Here is a 20,237-nt window from a genome sequence, read left to right as displayed (position 1 = left end):
ACTGTGGAAGGCACTTACAGAAACTAACTTTGCCAGTATGTAGGAAGGTGCCATTTATTTTATCTGTTATAGAACTTTAGAACATAGAACAGTACGGCACAGGCTGCCGCCCTGACAGAATTTGAAATGAGATCCGAGCAGTGAATAAATGGAGTTCCAATAAATAATTGAAATTTATACTATTTTGTCTGTTGATCAGATTTCTTTATTATTTTTAAGAGAACCTTTGGTAAACATACAGAAAAAGGTCAGTGCAGCAGTCCATGATGACTGAATGGGAGAGAAATTGTTGATGTGAATAAATCTTGTCAGGAGGCAATATGTGATAATTGAAAACATAAGTAAAGTATCCTGAAGAGCTTCTGGAACAGAACCATCTGGAGAATTTATGAGGCCTCACTTATGAACAGACTTATCATAACTCACAGCTGTTCACATAACAGATCTACCATTTCAAAGGGATTTTTATTTACTTAGATGAGAATTATGTGCATTAAAGAGTCGTTGCTACTGTACAAATGTGTCTCACTCTTTTATTTACCCCAGACAAAATGATCCTAATGATATATCAGTTTTGAACCTTGGGTGGGGGGGGGGTGTGTATGTGTGTCTCTTTCATCATGTATGAATAATATGTAGCAAAATTGAGTCATAGTGGAATACAGTGTTAATACTGGCCCCATGACCCAGCCAGTCTATGCCGACCATGATGCCCTCCTAGCTAATCCCAATTTTCTGTGTTCAACACATATTCCTCTAAGCCAAAGGTTCCTGGCCATTTTTTTTTTAATGCCATTGACTCCTACCATTAACCAAGAGCTCCATAGAACCCAGGCTGGGAATCTCTGCTCTAAGATTTGCACTTTCTTTGGCAGCTCATCCCATGCCTCACCACCCTCTGTGTGAAAAGGTTGCCTCTAGATCCCTTTAAATCTTACCCTTCTCACCATAAACATATGCCCCTTTGTTCTGGACTACCCTATCCTGGAGAAAGGACCATTCCCTGTCCACCTTAACTATGCCTCTCATAATTTTAAACACTTTGTTAAGGTTTCTGCTTATTCTTCAACATTCCAAGGATCAAAGACCTAGCCTGGCCAATCTCTTCCTATTACTCAGGCTCTCTGGTCCTGGCAACAACCCCATAAAATTTACTTACCCTGTCTCTACCTTCCAAGTTTACCTCTAAATATTTATCTTCCCCTCCACTCATCCTGATCTTTTTTTTTCCTCATTCACATATATCCACTTTTAACTTTACTGACTTCTGCTTTATTTTATACCCAATGGTTTAAGCTTGTGCACCTTCCCTGCCACGTCTCAATGTATCAGCAAGATCAGTGTCTTGCCTAATAAGACATGTTCAATGAGGGTGCATCAACTTTTCCTTCTCATTTCCTTTCGCTGTAAAGATGGGAAATGCATTCTGCTTCTTACCTCTTATTCTGTTCTAATCTATCTACTGATTAATATGCACAAATACAATTTTTGTTGGGAGATGTTCCTATTGATACTTTACCAACTGCATTAATTGGGACTCCATGGGAGTATTGCCCGTGCCCTAAAAGATAACTGAATACTTATGCAAACATTTTTTTCTGGCAGTGTTCAATAAATTTATTCATTCTGATTTTTGAGTGTAGCATCTCTGATTTGTAGAGGAACCTGAGTATGTCCTCATAGAAAGGTCCACTAAAAAATTTTCTGCTGTGTAACCCACATGTGGTTTTATGGTTTCTTCAATATTCACCAAATAAGAATTTTTGCAGACTGTCAACTGAGGAAAGAAGGGAATCAGGCTCTGTCGATTCAGCCAAGCAATCTTAGATGTTATCAGTAAAATCAGAATGGTCTTTAGTCACACTTAACAGTTTTCTAAAGAACATTACAAAATATGGAGATTCATTTTTCTACAGCCAGTCACAAAACAAAAGAGAACTATAGTAGAATAAATGCAGTTTTTCCATGTAGTACATTTGATATACATTCTTTTAATAATCTTGGCATTCTTATGTTATTAATTAGAGGTCTTGAATTGAAACACAGTTTAAAGATAGATTACTGTTAATTAGAATAAAGGTAAAAATAAACACAAATGGATACTAAATTTCAAGCCTACCTTGGTCAGTTCTAACATTTTAAGTTACCAGAGTTGCCATATTGTGAATAATTTCTAAAAGATATAAAATGCTGAAGAGATTCTGCTTCACAAGTCAAAATATCAAATTAATTAGCTTGATATAGTAATTGGACTAATACTGTTATCACAATTGAGTCAATGCATTGGGATTAAATTGTGATTTTGTAATATGTTGGAAGTAATTTTTCCTTGTATCCTTGTTTGTGTGGTTACACAACTTAAAATGAACTGGAATCTAACAATTTAAATGTATTTTAAAATCATCTCAATATCAGTTTCATTGAGATAATGTGGAAGTTTGGTTCAGAGTGCTTGCAGTTCCTGGTAATAAAATTAGTAGACCAGTGAGCAACAAAGCAAATTGACCAATAAATAAAATCATTGATTCCATGCTCTCGGTGTTTCGTGAGGCATTGTGTTAGTGATGTTGCACTGCAGCATTTTGTAGCCACTTCATAAAGTGGTCTAGTCAGTTTCAAAGTTGGTAGCAGCTGAACCCATATCAAGAGATACTGTAATATTAATTAACTGCATTTTGCTTTATGCAGGGAAATATATGGGAACAGATTTTCCGAGTTCCTTTTATTCTTGAAATGATCAACACTGTTCCTTTCATTGTCACAGTAAGTAATTGCAAAATATGCTTTTCTGATTTTTCAAACCACCAATTGGCTCAGCTACTTTAATATAGTTATGTTGCTACTATTAGAAAAGCTTAAATAGGTGTCTGCTCTGTTGGAGATGTCATGTGAAATAAAATTTTAACAATTCTAATCCAGCTCCTGGTGAACCTATAAACTAAGTACTGAAATATTCAGCAGACTGGAAAGAAAGGGTTAATATTCAAGTCAATGATCATTCATAGTATAGCACAATGTCTGTGCTGAGCAGGATGGCGAATTAAACTAAATCCTTCGCATGTACCTAATCCATATCTCTCCATTTCCTGTGTGTGTTCATTTGCTTAACTAAATGCTTCTTAAACAGTACGATTGTATCTAGTTCCGCCAATATGCATAAAATGTTGGGCACTGACCACTCTAAAACTCACCCTGTTTAAACATCTCGCCTTAAAGCTATGCCTACTAGTATCAGCATTCTTAACCTGAGAAAATTATTCTGATTGTCTATGCTATCTATTCCTTTCATAACTTTATTTAGTCTCTCCTCAGCCTCTGATGCTCCAGAGGAAACGATCCAACTTTGTCTAACCTCTCTGTATAGCTAATACCTGTTAATCTAGGCAGCATTCCGGTCCAGCTCTTCTGAAACATTTGCAAAGTTTCTACATCCTTCCTATAATGAGGTGACCAGAACTGAACACAATACTCCAAATGCGGCCTAAGCAAAGTTTTATTCAACTGCAACATGACTACTGACTCTGCTATGCCTTAGCAATGAAGGCATGCAAGATATATGCCACCTTTACCACTTTATTTTGGTATTGGCACTTGCAGGGCAGTATAGATATGGACCTATATGATCCTTTTGTATCTTAATTCTGCCATTAACTCTACTTTCCCCTTACATTTGACCGCCCAAAGTGCAATAGTTCACACTTATATATAACCATATAACAATTACAGCACGAAAACAGGCCACCTCAGCCCTTCTAGTCCATGCCGAACGCTTGCTCTCACCTAGTCCCATCGACCTGCATTCAGCCCATAACCCTCCATTCCTTTCCTGTTCATATACCTATCCAATTTTACTTTAAGTGACAATACTGAACCTGCCTCTACCACTTCTACTGGAAGCTCGTTCCACACAGCTACCACTCTCTGAGTAAAAGAAATTCCCCCTCCTGTTACTCTTAAACCTTTGCCCCCTAACTCTCAACTCATGCCCTTTTGTTTGAATCTCCTGTACTCTCAATGGAAAAAGCCTATTCACGTCAACTCTATCTATCCCCGTCATAATTTTAAATACCTCTATTAAGTCCCCCCTCAACCTTCTGCGCTCCAAAGAATAAAGACCTAACTTGTTCAACCTTTCTCTATAACTTAGATGCTGAAACCCAGGTAACATTCTAGTAAATTTTCTCTGTACTCGCTCTATTTTGTAGACATTTTTCCTATAATTCAGTGACCAGAACTGTACACAATACTCCAAATTTGGCCTCACCAATGCCTTGTACAATTTTAACATTACATCCCAACTCCTATCCTCAATGCTCTGATTTATAAAGGCCAGCATACCAAAAGCGCTCTTCACCACCCTATCCACATGAGATTCCACCTTCAGGGAACTATGCACCATTATTCCTAGATCACTCTGTTCTACTGCATTCTTCAATGCCTTACCATTTATCATGTATGTCCTATTTTGATTAGTCCTACCAAAATGTAGCACCTCACACTTAACAGCATTAAACTCCATCTGCCATCGTTCAGCCCACTCTTCTAACTGGCCTAAATCTCTTTGCAGGCTTTGAAAACCTATTTCATTACCTACTTACTAATCCAATTCACCACCCCAGCATCCAGATCATTAATGTATATGACAACCAACATTGGACCCAGAACAGATCCCTGAGGCACACCACTAGTCACCGGATTAAACTCCATCTGACACTTCTCCAGCTATATCTGTAACTGATCTATATGATGTTGTATCCTTTGACAACCACCTTCACTATCTGCTACTCCACCAACTTTTGAATCATCACAATGGTTTTGTTTGAGGTTAGAAGGAAAATTGGTCTTGTTTGTAATTCTCTTCCCTTGTAGTGACACATCCTGCAGTGCACTGGAGTCATTGGACTATTTTGGTGAACAAATGCAGGCAGTACAAGAACACATTTGAGAATCTGTCTTAGAAAAATCATGGGTAACACATAGTAAGGATGTTATACCCCTGCAACAGAAGTTGCTTATTGCTGAGATGGAGTTGTATGTTTGTTCTGCATGTGATAATGCCATGCTTGACCTAGGCACTCAGTAGAAAATGTTTTAGCAATTCACAACTCATGGCACAAGTTCTTGGTGGGTAAAGTGGTCAATTTCAAAAAAATTATATTGTTAAATATTTGGAATCATGTAAGATATAATTTTGTGTGCAATTAATTTCATATTAAAGTAAAACATTCACTCTAAATCTCCAAATAAAAAATTGTATCCTAAATGCAAGACTGCATTTGATTACTTCCCTTCCTGATGCAATCCAGACTTCACATAAGAGCATTTCTAACTACACTTAGTTCCAAGAACTGTTGCTTTTTGAAAACAATAGACTTACAAACAGTATTCACATGTTGTTTAAGCATATGCAAAGTATAATTGATATTTCCTGTGTTCTTGAATGTAACTGAATATACACTTAATAATACATAAGGTTTAATATGACCTATTAATAGCTAAAATGGGGCTTTGCCATATTACTGAGGTCTCTCTTCCAGTTCTTTATTTATTTTCCACTTCAATGTTCCATAACATTTGACATGGATAATATTTCATCCACACTTTACTGATGAAAATTATTGATTTGAAACATTAGCTTTTTTTTTCTCACCACAAATGCCACTTAATCTTCCAAGTGTTTCTAGCATTTTGAATTTTAAATTTGTATAAAATTGTCACAAATCACTTGGGCACCTGTGGACATGAACGAGACCCTGAACTGACTGTGGTACACATCAGGCAGATTTTGTGGTATGCATCATTAACAATGACATAACTAAGAAAAGGGATGAGGTCTTGAAGACTGAATATAGGGAGTTAGGAAGGAACCTAAAAAGCAGGATCTCAATCTTAGTCATCTCTGGACTGCTTTCCTGTGCCACACGCCAGTGAGGATAAGGATAGGAAGGTACAGCAGACTAATGCGTGACTGAAGAATTGGTGCAGGGGGGCAGGTTTATTTCAGAATGGGATCTCTTCAGGGAAATGTGTAATTTATGCCAAAGAGAAGGGTTACACCTGAACCCATGAGGGACCAATATCGTTGTGGGCTGTTTTTCTGGAACTTTTGGGGAGGGTTTAAAGTAAGTTGGGCTGGAGCAGTTGGTTAAAAGGTAGTTACAATCTGTAGAGAGATTGAGGAAGGATAGGAAGTAGATGGGGTATAAATGCAGTCAATTAGAAGGGTTGAAATGTGTTTAATGTGAGAAGTTAAGAATAACGGTGATGAACTGAGAGCACAGAGTAGTAAATGGAATTACAATGCTGTGGCTATTACTGAGACTTGACTGTCACAAAAGCAGCAATGGCTGCTGAATGATCCAGGGTTTAGATGTTTCAAATGGGGTAGGTGGGGTTATGGGCTGTGCTGGAGGGAAAGGTTAGATGGATCGTGGAATAGTCTTATACAGGTCAGCACAACATTGTGGGCTGAAGGGCTTGTACTGTGCTGTATTGTCCAATTTTCTGATTTTTTACACTGAAGTTACAACAAACAAAATGGTTTTTTGTAACATACCTATTCCTTCAGTCACTGCATTTTGTTATTAGATCTTTCTGTAGTAGAGAGCTAATCAAACTGCTAGTGGGATTAATTCTTGTGGGTAACTTGCTAAGCATAGATCTCTTAATATAAAGAAGACACATTAAATTTTTGAAAATCTCTGCTCTATTAGTTTGCAGCAGCAACTATTTCTGAAGGAGATACCATCTCTATTAAATTCACTTTTTGCAATTTAATTTCCTTATTTCTCTAAGCTTTTAAGGATACTGGATTTTATAAGACCTTAATAGAGTCATTACAGAGTCTGTATAAAGGCAGTGAAATGTTTTGAAAAGCAGTTTCTAACCATGGCAACAACTCCATTGGTGTGTCTGTTATAATATGTAGTTGAGGAATCCAACTTTGACACTTCATATATGAACCTCTTTTGCAGAATTGGAATCAGGTATATTATCACTGATATATCTTGTGAAATTTGTTGATTTATGGCAGCAGTACAGTGCAAGAAATGATGACTGTCCTTTGTAATGAATCCCAGCTTTTAGAGTCTCTGCCTCCTGTCAGTGTCCTCAGTGGTAGGCAGGGTTGTGCCCATGGTGGAGCTGGCAAAATTCATAAACCTGTTTAGCCTCTCACGCTCATGTGCTTTGAATCCTGCATACCAGACTGAGATGCAACCGGTCAGAATGCTCTCCACTGTACATCTATAGAAATTTGCAAGACTCTTTGGCAATGTAACAAATCTCCACAAACTCCTAATGAAGGAGTTGATTAGACCTACGTGTAGGCCCCAGGGTTGATCCTCTGAGATGTTGAAACCCAGGAACTTGAAGCTGCTTACTCTTTGCACTACTGACTGCTGGATGAGGATTGGTGCATGTTCTACTGATGTCTTCTTCCTGAAGTCCTCAATTAACTCTTTGGTTTGCTGACATTGAGTACCAGGTTGTTTCTGTAACACCACTCATACAGCCAACCAACCAGACTCCTTCATACCTCATCATCACCATCTGAGATTCTACCAACACTAGTGGTGTTTTGGGCTGTATTTAGATGTAGAGCGGTGGGGTAGGCACATCTCCTTGAGATGCACCTGTGCTGATTGTCAGTGGGGTGGAGATGTTATTACCAATCGACATTGACTGGTTTCCTGATAAGGAAATCGATCCAGTTGTAGAGGGAAGTACAGGGGCCTAGGTTTTGAAGCTTGTTGATTAATACTAAGGGGACTATAGTATTAAATATGAAGCTGTAATCAATAAACAGTGGCCTGATGTAAGTTTTGCTGTTGTCTAGGTGCTCTAAAGCTGAGTGGAGTGCCAGTAAGATTGTGTCCACTGTGGACATTATGTAGTGGTAGGCAAATTGCAATGGGTCCATGACATTGCCTAGGCAGGAGTTAATGCTATCCATAACTTTTTGAAGCACTTTATCACAGTACACGTGAGTGCAATTGGATGATAATTGAGGTAGCTCACCCTGCTCTTGGTCACCAGTATGATTGCTTCCCCTTTGAAGGAGGTGGGAACCTCAGACTGCAGCAGTGAGTGATGGAGAATGTCCTTGGACACTCCAGCCAGTTGACTGGTATGGGTTTTCAGAACCCAACCAGGTACACAGTTGGGCAGTCTTGGTCAGACTTTTCATTATTCCATTTTAAGCATCATCCGTAAGCTGAATCTCTATTATAATTTGTAGCTTTTCATGTCCAAGCAATCACTTCAAAGGTCAAAGTCTTAAATATTTTATATCAAGATAAGATTTATTGCAGTCCAGTTTGAGAGTTTTATATTATTAGTTGTTGAAATGTGTTATGTTGTCAATGTGTTCCTCCCCAGAGTGAAATATAAATTTACCATTGTTCTAATTAGCAGGTCATTGAAATTAATTTAACAAGGATCTATTTGGTCATCACTGTACTATCTGTAAAACTATCAAGTGCAAAATGTTACAGTTAATTTAAATACTTGTTAGTACAGTTAGGTATAATTTTTCTCATTAGATACAATGTCCAACTCGGAGAGAAAAGTTCATAATCAGCATGCTTTCCATTCTCTGGGAATGTTAGCTTACATCTGTAGGCACCACTGTAGCGTGTTGGTTCGTGTGACACTAGTAGGGCTCGGTGTTGGAGTTCAGTCCCAGCGTCCTTTGTAAGGGGCGGTGTGGCATGAAGGACTACTCCGTGCTAAATCGCTAAATAAGTTCCCTATAAAATATTGGATGTAGTTCTTACCATATCTAATGTATGTCATTGATAGGATGGAGTCAGCGAAACTATAAACATGACCTGAGAAGATGATTGGCAGCCATAGAACAATTATTCTATTCCATCATGTAGTAATATTTTTTCTTCTTCTTCATGGGCCCTTAGCTGCCAGTGGAGCATAGGCCATTGATAACATTCTGTCTGTATTGTCTAAAATTCAATGGTATGGTTGGGAGTTATCAATATTTCTGTAGTCCATTGTATCCACTGGACAGGGATTGGCTTATACAGCTTCACCAGAGCCTTGTTGGCTGGACTCACCCATTTCCATCTCTCATGACAGGAACGTAGGGTTGGATTTTAAGAGGCACAGCAATATCTAGGAAGATACATTACTTCAGTTTCAAAGCATCTTAAGAATACCTCTCAGTAAATATATTAATTTTCTAAAATTTTATTATTTAGAAACCCAACACCTTGAATATAAAATAAAACTATTTTTGCAGTTCTCAGTTAACTTTTTCTCTAGCAGCTCCCCTTTCTGTTCTCTTGGGAAGATATCACTCTTTCAGTTATCACTGGAAATGGTCACAGTTCATCACTAAACAATGTTTCTATATTTGTGAGCCCTGATGTTAATATTTGTCAAGCATTGAACATAAAACATCCAAATTTCTAAACATTTACCTGCAGTTGAAATTACCTTGTCAAATTTAAACTAATTTCTTTTCTTTCCATTACTAAAGCTAACATCCTTATAAATACATTTCTGTTAAAATAAGCTAAATGTTATACTATCATACAGTATACATTCATAATTTTAGTTTCTTAATAGAATGAATTATCATAACGATATTTCTGTAGAATATGGTACTTGTGTACAGAATATTTACCTCATACGGTACATTGATAACTTGGCAAAGATCTGAAATTGAATGTAAAACTTAAGGTTTGTTTTGGAACAGAGAAATACAAAATAAGAAATAATTTGTATTTTTGAATTATGATTTAATAATTATAATTCTAGTCTGTTTTATTTTTTTTCATGCCTAATTTGGTGGCAGGAACTTTAGCTGCCAGACGAGCCCTCTGGAAGTTGTCACTGAATTGTTCCATCTCTGCTCTTCTCCCTCCACTGTTACGAAAGAAAAAGTATCGGGGCAAAGTCTTCCACATCTCTATATAACCTAACATCTGTTTCTATACAAGGCATCTTGATTTGATGACTTGTATCTATAGTATGGGAATTTTTAATGTGTGTTTCCCTTGTGCGTGAGTTTGCCTTTTTCCTGTCTTTGCAGATTTTCTGGGCACCCTTAAGAAACCTCTTCATCCCAGTATTTTTAAACTGCTGGCTGGCCAAGCATGCACTGGAGAACATGATTGTAAGTAATCATTAATCAATTCTATCCTGCATTCTGTAGTCACCAACAACCGCAAGTGTATCTTTGAAACCAAAAGCCAAAATGGAATTTAATTTTGGAAACTAATTTGGTTCATGAACAACCATGTGACTGGAGTATCACTCATTAATCATCAACTAGTTGAACACTTAGAGAAAATGGAAATACAAAAATTGATAGGTTTGCTCTATCCAAAACGAAGGAGTACTGGTTAACAGTTTGGAAATAGACATTTCAAAAGAAATCGTTTTTGTACTAGCATTTGCAATTTTGCTTTTCATGATTTAATTAGTTATTAGAAAGAAATCATTTCAAATATTAGTTGTTATAAGATTGAAATGAGTTTCATTGTGAAGATTTGCGTGAGTGAAACAGGAACATATACAGATCAGGGAGTGCTGATTTATTACACCTGTCACACTGAACGTGTGTTTTGAAAGTGAAGTACATTTAGCAAAATTAGCCATGCATTTGCAGATTAATGTAGAGGGAATACATACAGTGCAGTAATTAGGCAACATATATTTTTAGCTATTTGGTTAGGGCAAAGATAAACAAATCATACAGATTGCTAATTGATTCTGTTCATTAGTTATTATCTGTTATTTTGAGGAAATGTTTGGCTGTACTGAAAATGACTTTATAAGCAGACTTATAAAACCATAAGAGATAGGAATAGAATTAAGCCATTTGGCCCTTAAGTCTCCTCCACCATTTCATCATGGCTGATCCAGTTTTCCTTCTCAGCCCTGATCTTCTGCCTTCTCCCCATATCCCTTCATACCCTGACTAATCAAGAATCAACCTCTGCCTTAAATATATCCAATGACTTGGCTTCCACAGCTGCCTGTGGCAATGAATTCCACAGATTCACCACTCTCTAGCTAAAGAAATTATTCTCATCTCCGTTCTAAAAGGACGCCCCTCTATTCTGAGGCTGTGTCCTCTGGTCTTAAAATTCCCCACCATAGGAAACATCCTCTCCACATTCATTCTATCAAAGCCTTTCAACAGTTTCAATGACATCACTCATGATTCTTCTGAATTCCAGTGTGTAGAGGTCCAGGGCTATCAAATGCTCCTCATATAACAAGTCTTTCAATCCCGGAATCATTTCTGTGAACCTCTTTTGAACCCTCTCCAATGTCACTACATCCTTTCTTAGATAAGGGGCCCAGAACTCATCACAATACTCCAAGTGAGTCCTCACCAGAGATTTAAAAAGCCTCAGCATTACATCCTTCTTTATAAGGTATCCGTTAATTTCTGAAACAATGAAGTATGTCAGTGATGAAAGTTGTAACTTTTTCCCCATTTTTTTTACAGTTCAAATTGTGCTCTGATTGAATTATAGGATTGGGCTTTTCTATAATTCTCAGTGAGGAAGTTTTACATTCAAAGGACAAATCCAACCTGACACTTCAGTAGCATTGTGGCTGGCACACTGCAAGAGGTGTTGGGCTAGAAATTCTGTTCTGTCTTGCAAACTTGCTACGTGCTATAGTCTAGAAACTCCCTTGAAATTAGTAATCTGCAGCTCACTGTATCATTGCTATTACTTAGGTGTAAGAAATCAGCACTCTTTCTAAGTACAGTGGATATCACTGTCACAAAATTGTAACAGGCCTCAGCTGAAGGAGCATATATTCAATGGAAAGCAAAGAGGAGTTCAGGCCATGGTCAGAATATCTGAAGAATAATCTTTAATACAAAAATTTTTGTTTGTATCTATTGTAGATAGCTGCTAGGTCCTTCATTTAATATCTCTTCTCAGCAGAGCGCTGATGTTCGAACTATTGCTTATATCTTTGAAGTATATTTCAGGACATTAGTTTCTGACTAAGTGAAAATGCTCCTTATGAATCACAGCAGATTACTACTGTAACCACCTCCATTACTAGAAACACATTCATCTTCCCAACTCATTGTTCGTGTCTTCTCTCTTCACCTCACCAATTGATGGATGTAAAAAATAGAATTATCTCCTTGTGATAAATGCTCCAATTGATTAAATATTTTGTGGCACTCCTGGTCCCTAAAATACCATATGTATAGTTATTACTGTTACTGATTTTGATGCAGGAACATCTTGGAAATTAGCATTGTTTCAGTTTCACAGCCTACAGTGATAAATCAATAAACAGTAGGGTCTTACATTATGAAAGAAATGGAATTAGTCCTTAAAGTTTGAAAAATATTAAGTCATTTTTAGATAAATATGTAGCATTTTCTCATCTGTATTTGTATCCTCTGAATTTTTTGAAAATATTGTCTATCCCTGCAGAATGATTTGCACAGAGCCATTCAGAGAACACAGTCTGCTATGTTTAACCAAGTATCAATATTGATTTGTACTCTACTCTGCCTTGTGTTCACTGGGTAAGTGGAAAAATATTTTGTGCACCATTTTTTATGTTATTTCTTGAGTTTTCCAGGCTATCAAACCTGCTGATGTAATGTAATAATTTGATATTTGGTATTTTCTCAAATTTGTCACTCTTAATATGCAATACAATAACTCTTACAATGCAGTATGCCTACCAAAGATGATGCTCTGGCATTGTTATACTGATTCCTACCAATGATCTTTATTGGTTTGCTATTGTTACATGTACTGAGATATAGTGAAAAGATTTAATTTTGCATGCCATCCAGACAGATCACTCCATACATAATTACATTGAGGCAGTAAAAAGAAAACAGAATGCAGCGTATAGTGTCCAAGTTACGGAGAGAGTGCAGTGCAGGTTGCTAGTGGGAGCCTAAGTTACAAGGGCAGATTGTCTGATCCTTATTCCCTGGAATGTGGGAGATTAAAGGATTTTAGAGATATTGAAGATCATGATGGGCATAGACAGGGTGAAAGTACATCATCTTTTTGCCAGAGAGGAGGTGTTACAAGCAAGAAGGCTTAGGTTTAAAATCAGTGGTGAGAAATTTGAAACGGGCGTCAGGAGCTGCTTTTTCATATAGAGTAATATGTATTTGGAATAAGATGTCAGAATTAGTGGTTGAAACACATTAGCAACATTTAAAAGCTATCTAGTTAAGTATCTGGATAGGAGGGGTTTAGTGGGCTGTGGGACAAATGGAGGCAGATGAGATGAGCTAACTGGGCAACACAGTCAGCATGGATGAGTTAGGAAGGGCCTGGTTCCGTGCTGCATAATTCTGTGACAAATAAAGTAAAAGGGTCACAATGACATTGATTGGAAGATCAAGAGTTCATCATTTAGTATTTGGGAGATCTGCTTAAGAGTCTGATAACAGTGTTCCAGAAGCTGTCCTTCAGTCTGGTCGCTGTCACAATTTTTTATCTTCTGCCCACCTGGAGAAGGGAGAATGGAGAATGACCAGGGTGGGAAAGGTCCCTGATGAAGTTAGCTGCTTTCTCAAGCATTGGGAAGTGTAGACAGAGTCAATATGCTGCAAGATAAAGATCAAGGAGACCAGTTTGTCTTTAATTAACGTGAGGATATCATTCATTAATTGTATTCTGCAAATACAGGTTTTATTGACTTCAAACTAACATATACAGTATAATTTGAACCTGGCACAAAGTAACCGTGATTATAGCCAAACTTGAAGAATGGTCATTTCAGAAACCCCCAAGTGCCAGCTGTAAGTTCAGAGATCCCTGGTGCCGAGCAGGTGTGGTGTTTTGAAATTGGTTGCATTATATTTCAAGCTGTGCTGGGAAGACATCACCTGGGCAAAAAAAAAGGTTCAGGAAATCACTGAAAGCTTTCTTGAAAATGTGCAACATCACTTCAGTATTCCTTGGGAAGCACGGACGCATGACTCCTAAAAGTGGAGGATTCAGGATGGTGTTGGCCTTGCACTCAGGACCACAGAATCACTGCATAAGTGGTGGGAGGAGTGCACCACCTTGGTAACAATCAACACCCAACCACCTCATCAACCTACCTCATCTGTGGAGAGGTCAGCAGTTTCCACAAAACCAGTAGCAGCGGTCATCCTCAATCACGAGGGACTGTGTGACAGAAATGAGTTGCCAATCAAAATAACGAATTCTCAAGAGGATGGAAATAATATGCTCTATTGTAAATAAACTTTCTGAGCATTATACGAAGTTCCATTTAATATCAGTAGCAAATAATTGATTTATTTTTAAATCCCTTTTGTTTTGAGATATTTATGTTAAAGAATTCAATGCATAGGAATTGAATCAGCCATTTTATATCACTCAGTGGCCACTTTAGCAGGTACAGCAGTGGACCCCGATGTGGTCTTCTGCTGCTGTAGTCCATCGACTTTAAGGTTCAAAGTGTGATGTGTTCAGAGATGCTGTTCTACACATCACCATTGTTACATGTGGTTATTTCGGTTACTGTCACCTTCCTGTAAACTTAAGCCAGTCTGGTCATTCAGACAGGCAGACAGACATACTTTATTGATCCCGACTGAAATTGGGTTTTGTTACAGCCGTGCCAACCAAGAATAGTGTAGAAATATAGGAATATAAAACCACAAATAATTAAATAATAATAAGTTAATCATGCCAAGTGGAAGTAAGTCCAGGACCAGCCTATTGGCTCAGGCTGTCTGACACTTCGAGGGAGGAGTTGTAAAGTTTGATGGCCACAGGTAGGAATGACTTCCTATGATGCTCAGTGTTACATCTTGGTGGAATGAGTCTCTGGCTGAATGTACTCCTGTGCCTAACCAGTACGTTATGGAGTGGATAGGAGTCATTGTCCAAGATGGCATGCAACTTGGACAGCATCCTCTTTTCAGACACTGCCGTCAGAGAGTCCAGTTCCACCCCCACAACATCACTGGCCTTATGAATGAGTTTGTTGACTCTGTTGGTGTCTGCTACCCTCAGCCTGCTGCCCCAGCACACAACAGCAAACATGATAGCACTGGCCACCACAGCCTCGTAGAACATCCTCAGCATCGTCCAGCAGATGTTAAAAGACCTCAGTCTCCTCAGGAAGTAGAGACGGCTCTGACCCTTCTTGTAGACAGCCTCAGTATTCTTTGACCAGTCCAGTTTACTATCAATTTGTATCCACAGGTATTTGTAATCCTCCACCATGTCCACACTGACCCCTTGGATGTAAACAGGGGTCACCAATCTCCTCTGATCTCTGTCATTAACAAATCATTTTCGCCACAGAACTGCTGCTCACTGGATGTTATTTTGTTTTTCATGCCATTTTCCGTAAACTTTAGAGAGTATGGTGCGTGAAAATCCCAGGAGATCAGCAGTTTCTGAGATACTCAAACCTCACCATCTAGCACCAACAATCATTCATGGTTAAAGTAATTTAGATCACATTTCTTACCCATTCTGATGTTCAGTCTGAACAGCAACTGGATCTCTTGACCCTGTCTGCATGCTTTTATGCATTAAGTTGCTGCTACATGATTGTCTGATTAAATATTTGCATTAACGAGTAGGTATACCTAATGAAGGGACTGTAGTTGCTAAACAGAAACTAGGGTTTAAAAACTCAGTTCAATTCTGTTGTTATCTGTAAGGAAGTTTGTACATATTTCCTCCCACAGTCCAAAGAAATACCAGTCGATAGGTTAATTGGTCATTGTAAGTTGTCCTGTGATTAGACTAGAGTTAACTCGTGAGTTCCTGGGCAGTGCAGCTCAGTGGGCTGGTAGAGCCTGTTCTGTCCTGTATCTCTAAATAAATGAAAGTTCTAAAAGCTGGTTACATTTGCAATTCTGATCCAATAAAACTGCTGCCAAATGATTAAAACTTCCAAGAGCTCTAATTTTAAAATTTAGTGTGAAGATTCTTAACATTATGAAGTGACTTGTTTATGAATATAGGTATCCCTTTAGTTGTATTTCTGTGTTTAAGTATAATTACAGCTTAGTTTTAAGCTATAATCAAAAGTGGGTTTTATAGCCCAGTTTTCAGATGGGTCACTTAGCTTCATATATTCCCATATACTGTCAGTTCCTGTTGAGCCTAAGTAATTAAAAGCTAAGACAGCTCACACTGACATCCAATGATCAGAAAGTACTTATAATCTAGTCATTTAAACCTTAATGCTGAAAATAGCTGCAGAGTAGATTAAATTCTCATGACAAAAAAAATTGGGAAACCAATGATCAACTGAAAACAAAAACAATCAATCAAATTTGGTGTGCTCAATTTGGTGTATTCCCAAAGGTCTTGCAATGTGATCATGCCATCCTAACCAAGACTGAAGCAGATCTTACAGTGCAATTGCCTAGTTAGTGATGGTGCCTCAATTCTTTCATACTTTAATCGATCTTGTAAGGCGGGATGCTTTGTTCACCTTCAGATTGTTAGCTTTTGAGATGAGTAATTTTCTGGTCACATAAGGTTGCTTCTCATTCTGCCACAGTACAAACAGAAGTCAATTTGTGTTTGGTATTATGCTGAAAGAGAATGCATTTTCCTTACAGAATCAGTTGTTCCTCTTTGAAGTGTACCTATAACTTCCTATGACTTAGCTTTTGTTATTTGTCATGATTTTTCCCTTTAAGCCCAAGTTACAATTTTTGTAGAGTCATGGAATTGTTATAGCATTAGAAAGAGGCCACTTAGCCCATTGAGCCATTGCTAGCTTTTCTAAAGTTGTTTTGTCTCTTATGCTTTGCTAGTTTTTTGAAAGCCCTGTTTGATTCTGTTTACACCATCCTATATGCACTACATTCCAGACCACAATGAATCACAGCATTTATATATTTTTAAAAATTGCCTTGATCTGCCTTTTATCTTTTGCTCAGAATTTCAGATCTCTGCCCCCTGATCTTTCAGCTCCCTATTAATGGGAACAGGTTCTCATTCAAGGAACAAATAAAGTCATGATGAATTTCCTCTCATCTTTTTGCTCACCAGTGGAGAATCACCTATCTTCTCCAGTCTAATCTTTTAACTGATTGAAGCTGGATCCTTGAAACACCTCAGGGGAATTTTGTTATATTATAGGTGCTATGCAAATAGGAAGTTTTTCTTAAAGAGGTATCTTTATACTATGAGATTTAATTTCTCATTAGCATAGTGTCCTGGGAGTATTGTTCCAGCCAAGTTTGCTGAAACACAAAGCATCTGATGCTATTTGTTAGGATGTGACAGCACTGAAAGGGAAGTGTTTCCGTAGTGTAATATTCAATTGTATTCAAATCATTGAAACCAAATATTGGGCAGGAATATAACGGTAATTATAGTCAACACTGACCATTTACACAATAATATACAGTCTGTTTATATTTCTGCTCCATTGAGTCAGCAAAGAAATAGTGATTTTTTCATGCATGGCTTAATGATCATATCAAAAATAATGCAGAGATTAGTAGAATCAATTCCTCCTAATACCAGTGATCCTTATTAAGTGATTAAGTATATACATGTTTTGAAGAATTTTATATCTTGTGATTCACAATATGCTGATGTGGACATTCTGGTGAATATAAAAGGAAAAAGTGCATATCTGTATCAAAGCTGAAACACAGTCTTGGTCAGGAAGCTTATTATCTTATCAACCTTCCCAAATCTTCACATGCTATAAGTAGCTATTGTCAGCTTTTACCACTAGACGTAGGAATTTGGTTTGTGACTTAATGTTAATTGCTGCCATTGATATAAAATAATTTTTCCTAGTGTTACGAGAGGTAAAGTTGAAGTGATGGAAAGTTCCATACTAGAAAATAAGATTTTGACAGTTGCAATTGCCTTCAACCACATTGCACATTAGGAAAGGAGTGTTGTTGATAAATAATAAATGATTCTAAAAATATATGCAAATGAAATTTTCTAATTTGTATAATGTTGATAATATACTGTATAATAAAATAGAATATCCCTTTCCTGCATTGGTCAGTATGAAAATAAACTCGAAATCTGAAATTTTGCATGTATGTTATGCTATGCTTAGTGTAAGGATGTGCACTGCTGCTCTTAGTTTTTTACTAAGATGCCCCACAGGAGGCCCTCCATAGCACAAAGGGAGCCTAATTTAAAATTTCCCCATTCAAAATTGATGACTTTTTTCAGGTTTATTTCAGGCAGCACTTTTGGTCTACCGGAACCACAAAGAGAACCTGAAAAGTTGTGCACCGAGTTTCACCGTACTGAGTTTAGATTTGAAGGTCTGTAAGGTACTACTCTCAGCTACATAACTAGGTAGTTTGTTTCATATGTCCACAACTCGCTGTGTAAAGAAATATTGCTTGATGTTACTCTGAAATCTCTTCTTAACCAATCTTCACCTATGGCCCCTTGTCCTTGATGATGGAGCAGCTCGCGCCTACTTTATTTATGCCCTTAATGATTTTGAACACTCTGATCACGTCTCTTCTCATTCTATGTCAAATTAGCAAGCAAGCAAGTTTATTTGTAGAGCACTTTTCAAATACAAGGCAGTTCAAAGTGCTTTACGTAGAACAAGATATAAAAATCAAACATCAAATTTCAGACAATATATAAGAGAATAAAATCACACAAAAATGTTACAGTGCAGGAGATTTTAATTAAATGCAACAGTGAAATGAAAAGTTTTCAGAAATAAGGCCACACTTAGATTGGAGAAACAACACCTTATATTCCGTTTGGGTAGCTTCCAACCTGCTGACATTAACATCGATTTCTCAAGCTTCCAGTAATGCCTCCACTCCTCCCCCCACCACCACTTCACCATTTGCCATCCCCTTGTCCCTCTCTCATGTTACCTCCTTGCCCGCCCATTGCCTCCCTCTGGTGCTCCTCCCCCACCTCCCCCCCCCCCACCTTTCTTCTGTCTTCCATGGCCTTCTGTCTCTTTCACCAATCAAGTTCCCAGCTCTTTGCTTCATCCCTCTCCCTCCAAGCTTTACCTATCACCTGGCATTTCTCTCTCCCCTCCCCTCACTTTTCAAATCTAGCCCTCAGCTTTTTTTCTCCAGTCCAGGGTTTTGGCCCAAAACGTCGACTATTCTTTTTTTCCATAGATGCTACCTGACCTGCTGAGTTCCTCCAGCGTTTTGTGTGTGTTGCTCAGATTTCCAGCATCAGCAGACTTTCTCTTGTTTGAGAAAAGTTTTAAGCCTTGATTTAAAAGAGCTTAAAGTTGGGGCAGACTTCAAATCCTCTGGATGGTTATTCCAGATATGTGGAGCATAGTGATTAAAAGCTGCTTCACCATGTTTAGTTTTGACCCTGGGGATGGTAAGCAGACCTGCCCCAGACAACTTGAGAGCTTGGGAAGGACTGGAGAGGACTGGACAGATTGGAAATGTATTTTGGCCCTAGACCATTCTGTGCTTTATAAACCAGTAGTAATATCTTAAAGACAATCCACTGATGGATGGAAGCCAGTGTTATCATCTGAGAACTGGAGTGATATGTTCTACTTTTTTGGTCTTAGTGGGGACTCTAGCACCAGTGTTCTGAATGATTTGCAGCTGTCTTGAGAGATTTTTTACAGAGACCTGTGAAAACACCATCACAGTAGTCAAGTCTACTAAAAATAAACGCATGGATGAGTTTTTCTAGATCTTGCTGAGCCTTAAGCCCTTTAATTCTCACTATATTTTTAAGATGGAAGTAGGCTGACTTTGTAATTGTCTTAATGTGGCAGTTAAAATTTAAGTTGAAGTCCATCACAACACCAAGGTTTCGGGCTTGGTTTGTGGTCTAACAACAAGGATCTAAGTGAACATTGGCTTTTACTCATTCTTTTTGGGCACCAAAAACAATTATTTCTGTTTTCTCTTGGTTTAACTGGAGGAAATTTTGGCTTATTCAGTCAGTTCAATACAGATTTTTTTGTGATTGTTTGTGACCACAGTCACTTGATATAGACAATAGGCAGTAGGTGCAGGAGTAGGCCATTCGGCTCTTCTAGCCAGCACCACCATTCACTGTGATCATGGCTGATCATACACAATCAGTACCCTGTTCCTGCCCTCTCCCCATATGCCTTGACCCCTATCTAACTCTCTCTTGAATGCATCCAGAGACTTGGCCAGCATTCCACATATCCACCACTCTCTGGGTGAAAAAGTTTTTCTGCATCTCTGTTCTAAATGGCCTACCCCTTATTCTTAAACTGTGGCCTCTAATTCTGGACTCACCCATCAGCGGGAACAT

General features: G+C 38.0%; 1 protein-coding gene across 1 annotated transcript in view; it reads left to right on the top strand.

Annotated features, from left to right (window-relative positions):
• kcnt1b (potassium sodium-activated channel subfamily T member 1b) overlaps positions 1–20,237 on the top strand; it is a 488,428-nt gene that overhangs the window by 290,661 nt on the left and 177,530 nt on the right. Inside the window, exons 8-10 of the mRNA XM_059993689.1 lie at positions 2,689–2,763; positions 10,052–10,135; positions 12,438–12,532. Of these exons, the coding sequence (XP_059849672.1) occupies positions 2,689–2,763; positions 10,052–10,135; positions 12,438–12,532 (254 nt within the window). The remainder of the gene's footprint in view (positions 1–2,688; positions 2,764–10,051; positions 10,136–12,437; positions 12,533–20,237) is intronic.

Source organism: Hypanus sabinus, chromosome 18 (genome assembly GCF_030144855.1).
Source record: "Hypanus sabinus isolate sHypSab1 chromosome 18, sHypSab1.hap1, whole genome shotgun sequence".
In the NCBI taxonomy this organism is placed as follows: Eukaryota; Metazoa; Chordata; class Chondrichthyes; order Myliobatiformes; family Dasyatidae; genus Hypanus; species Hypanus sabinus.
This window is presented reverse-complemented; position numbering and strand designations above follow the sequence as displayed.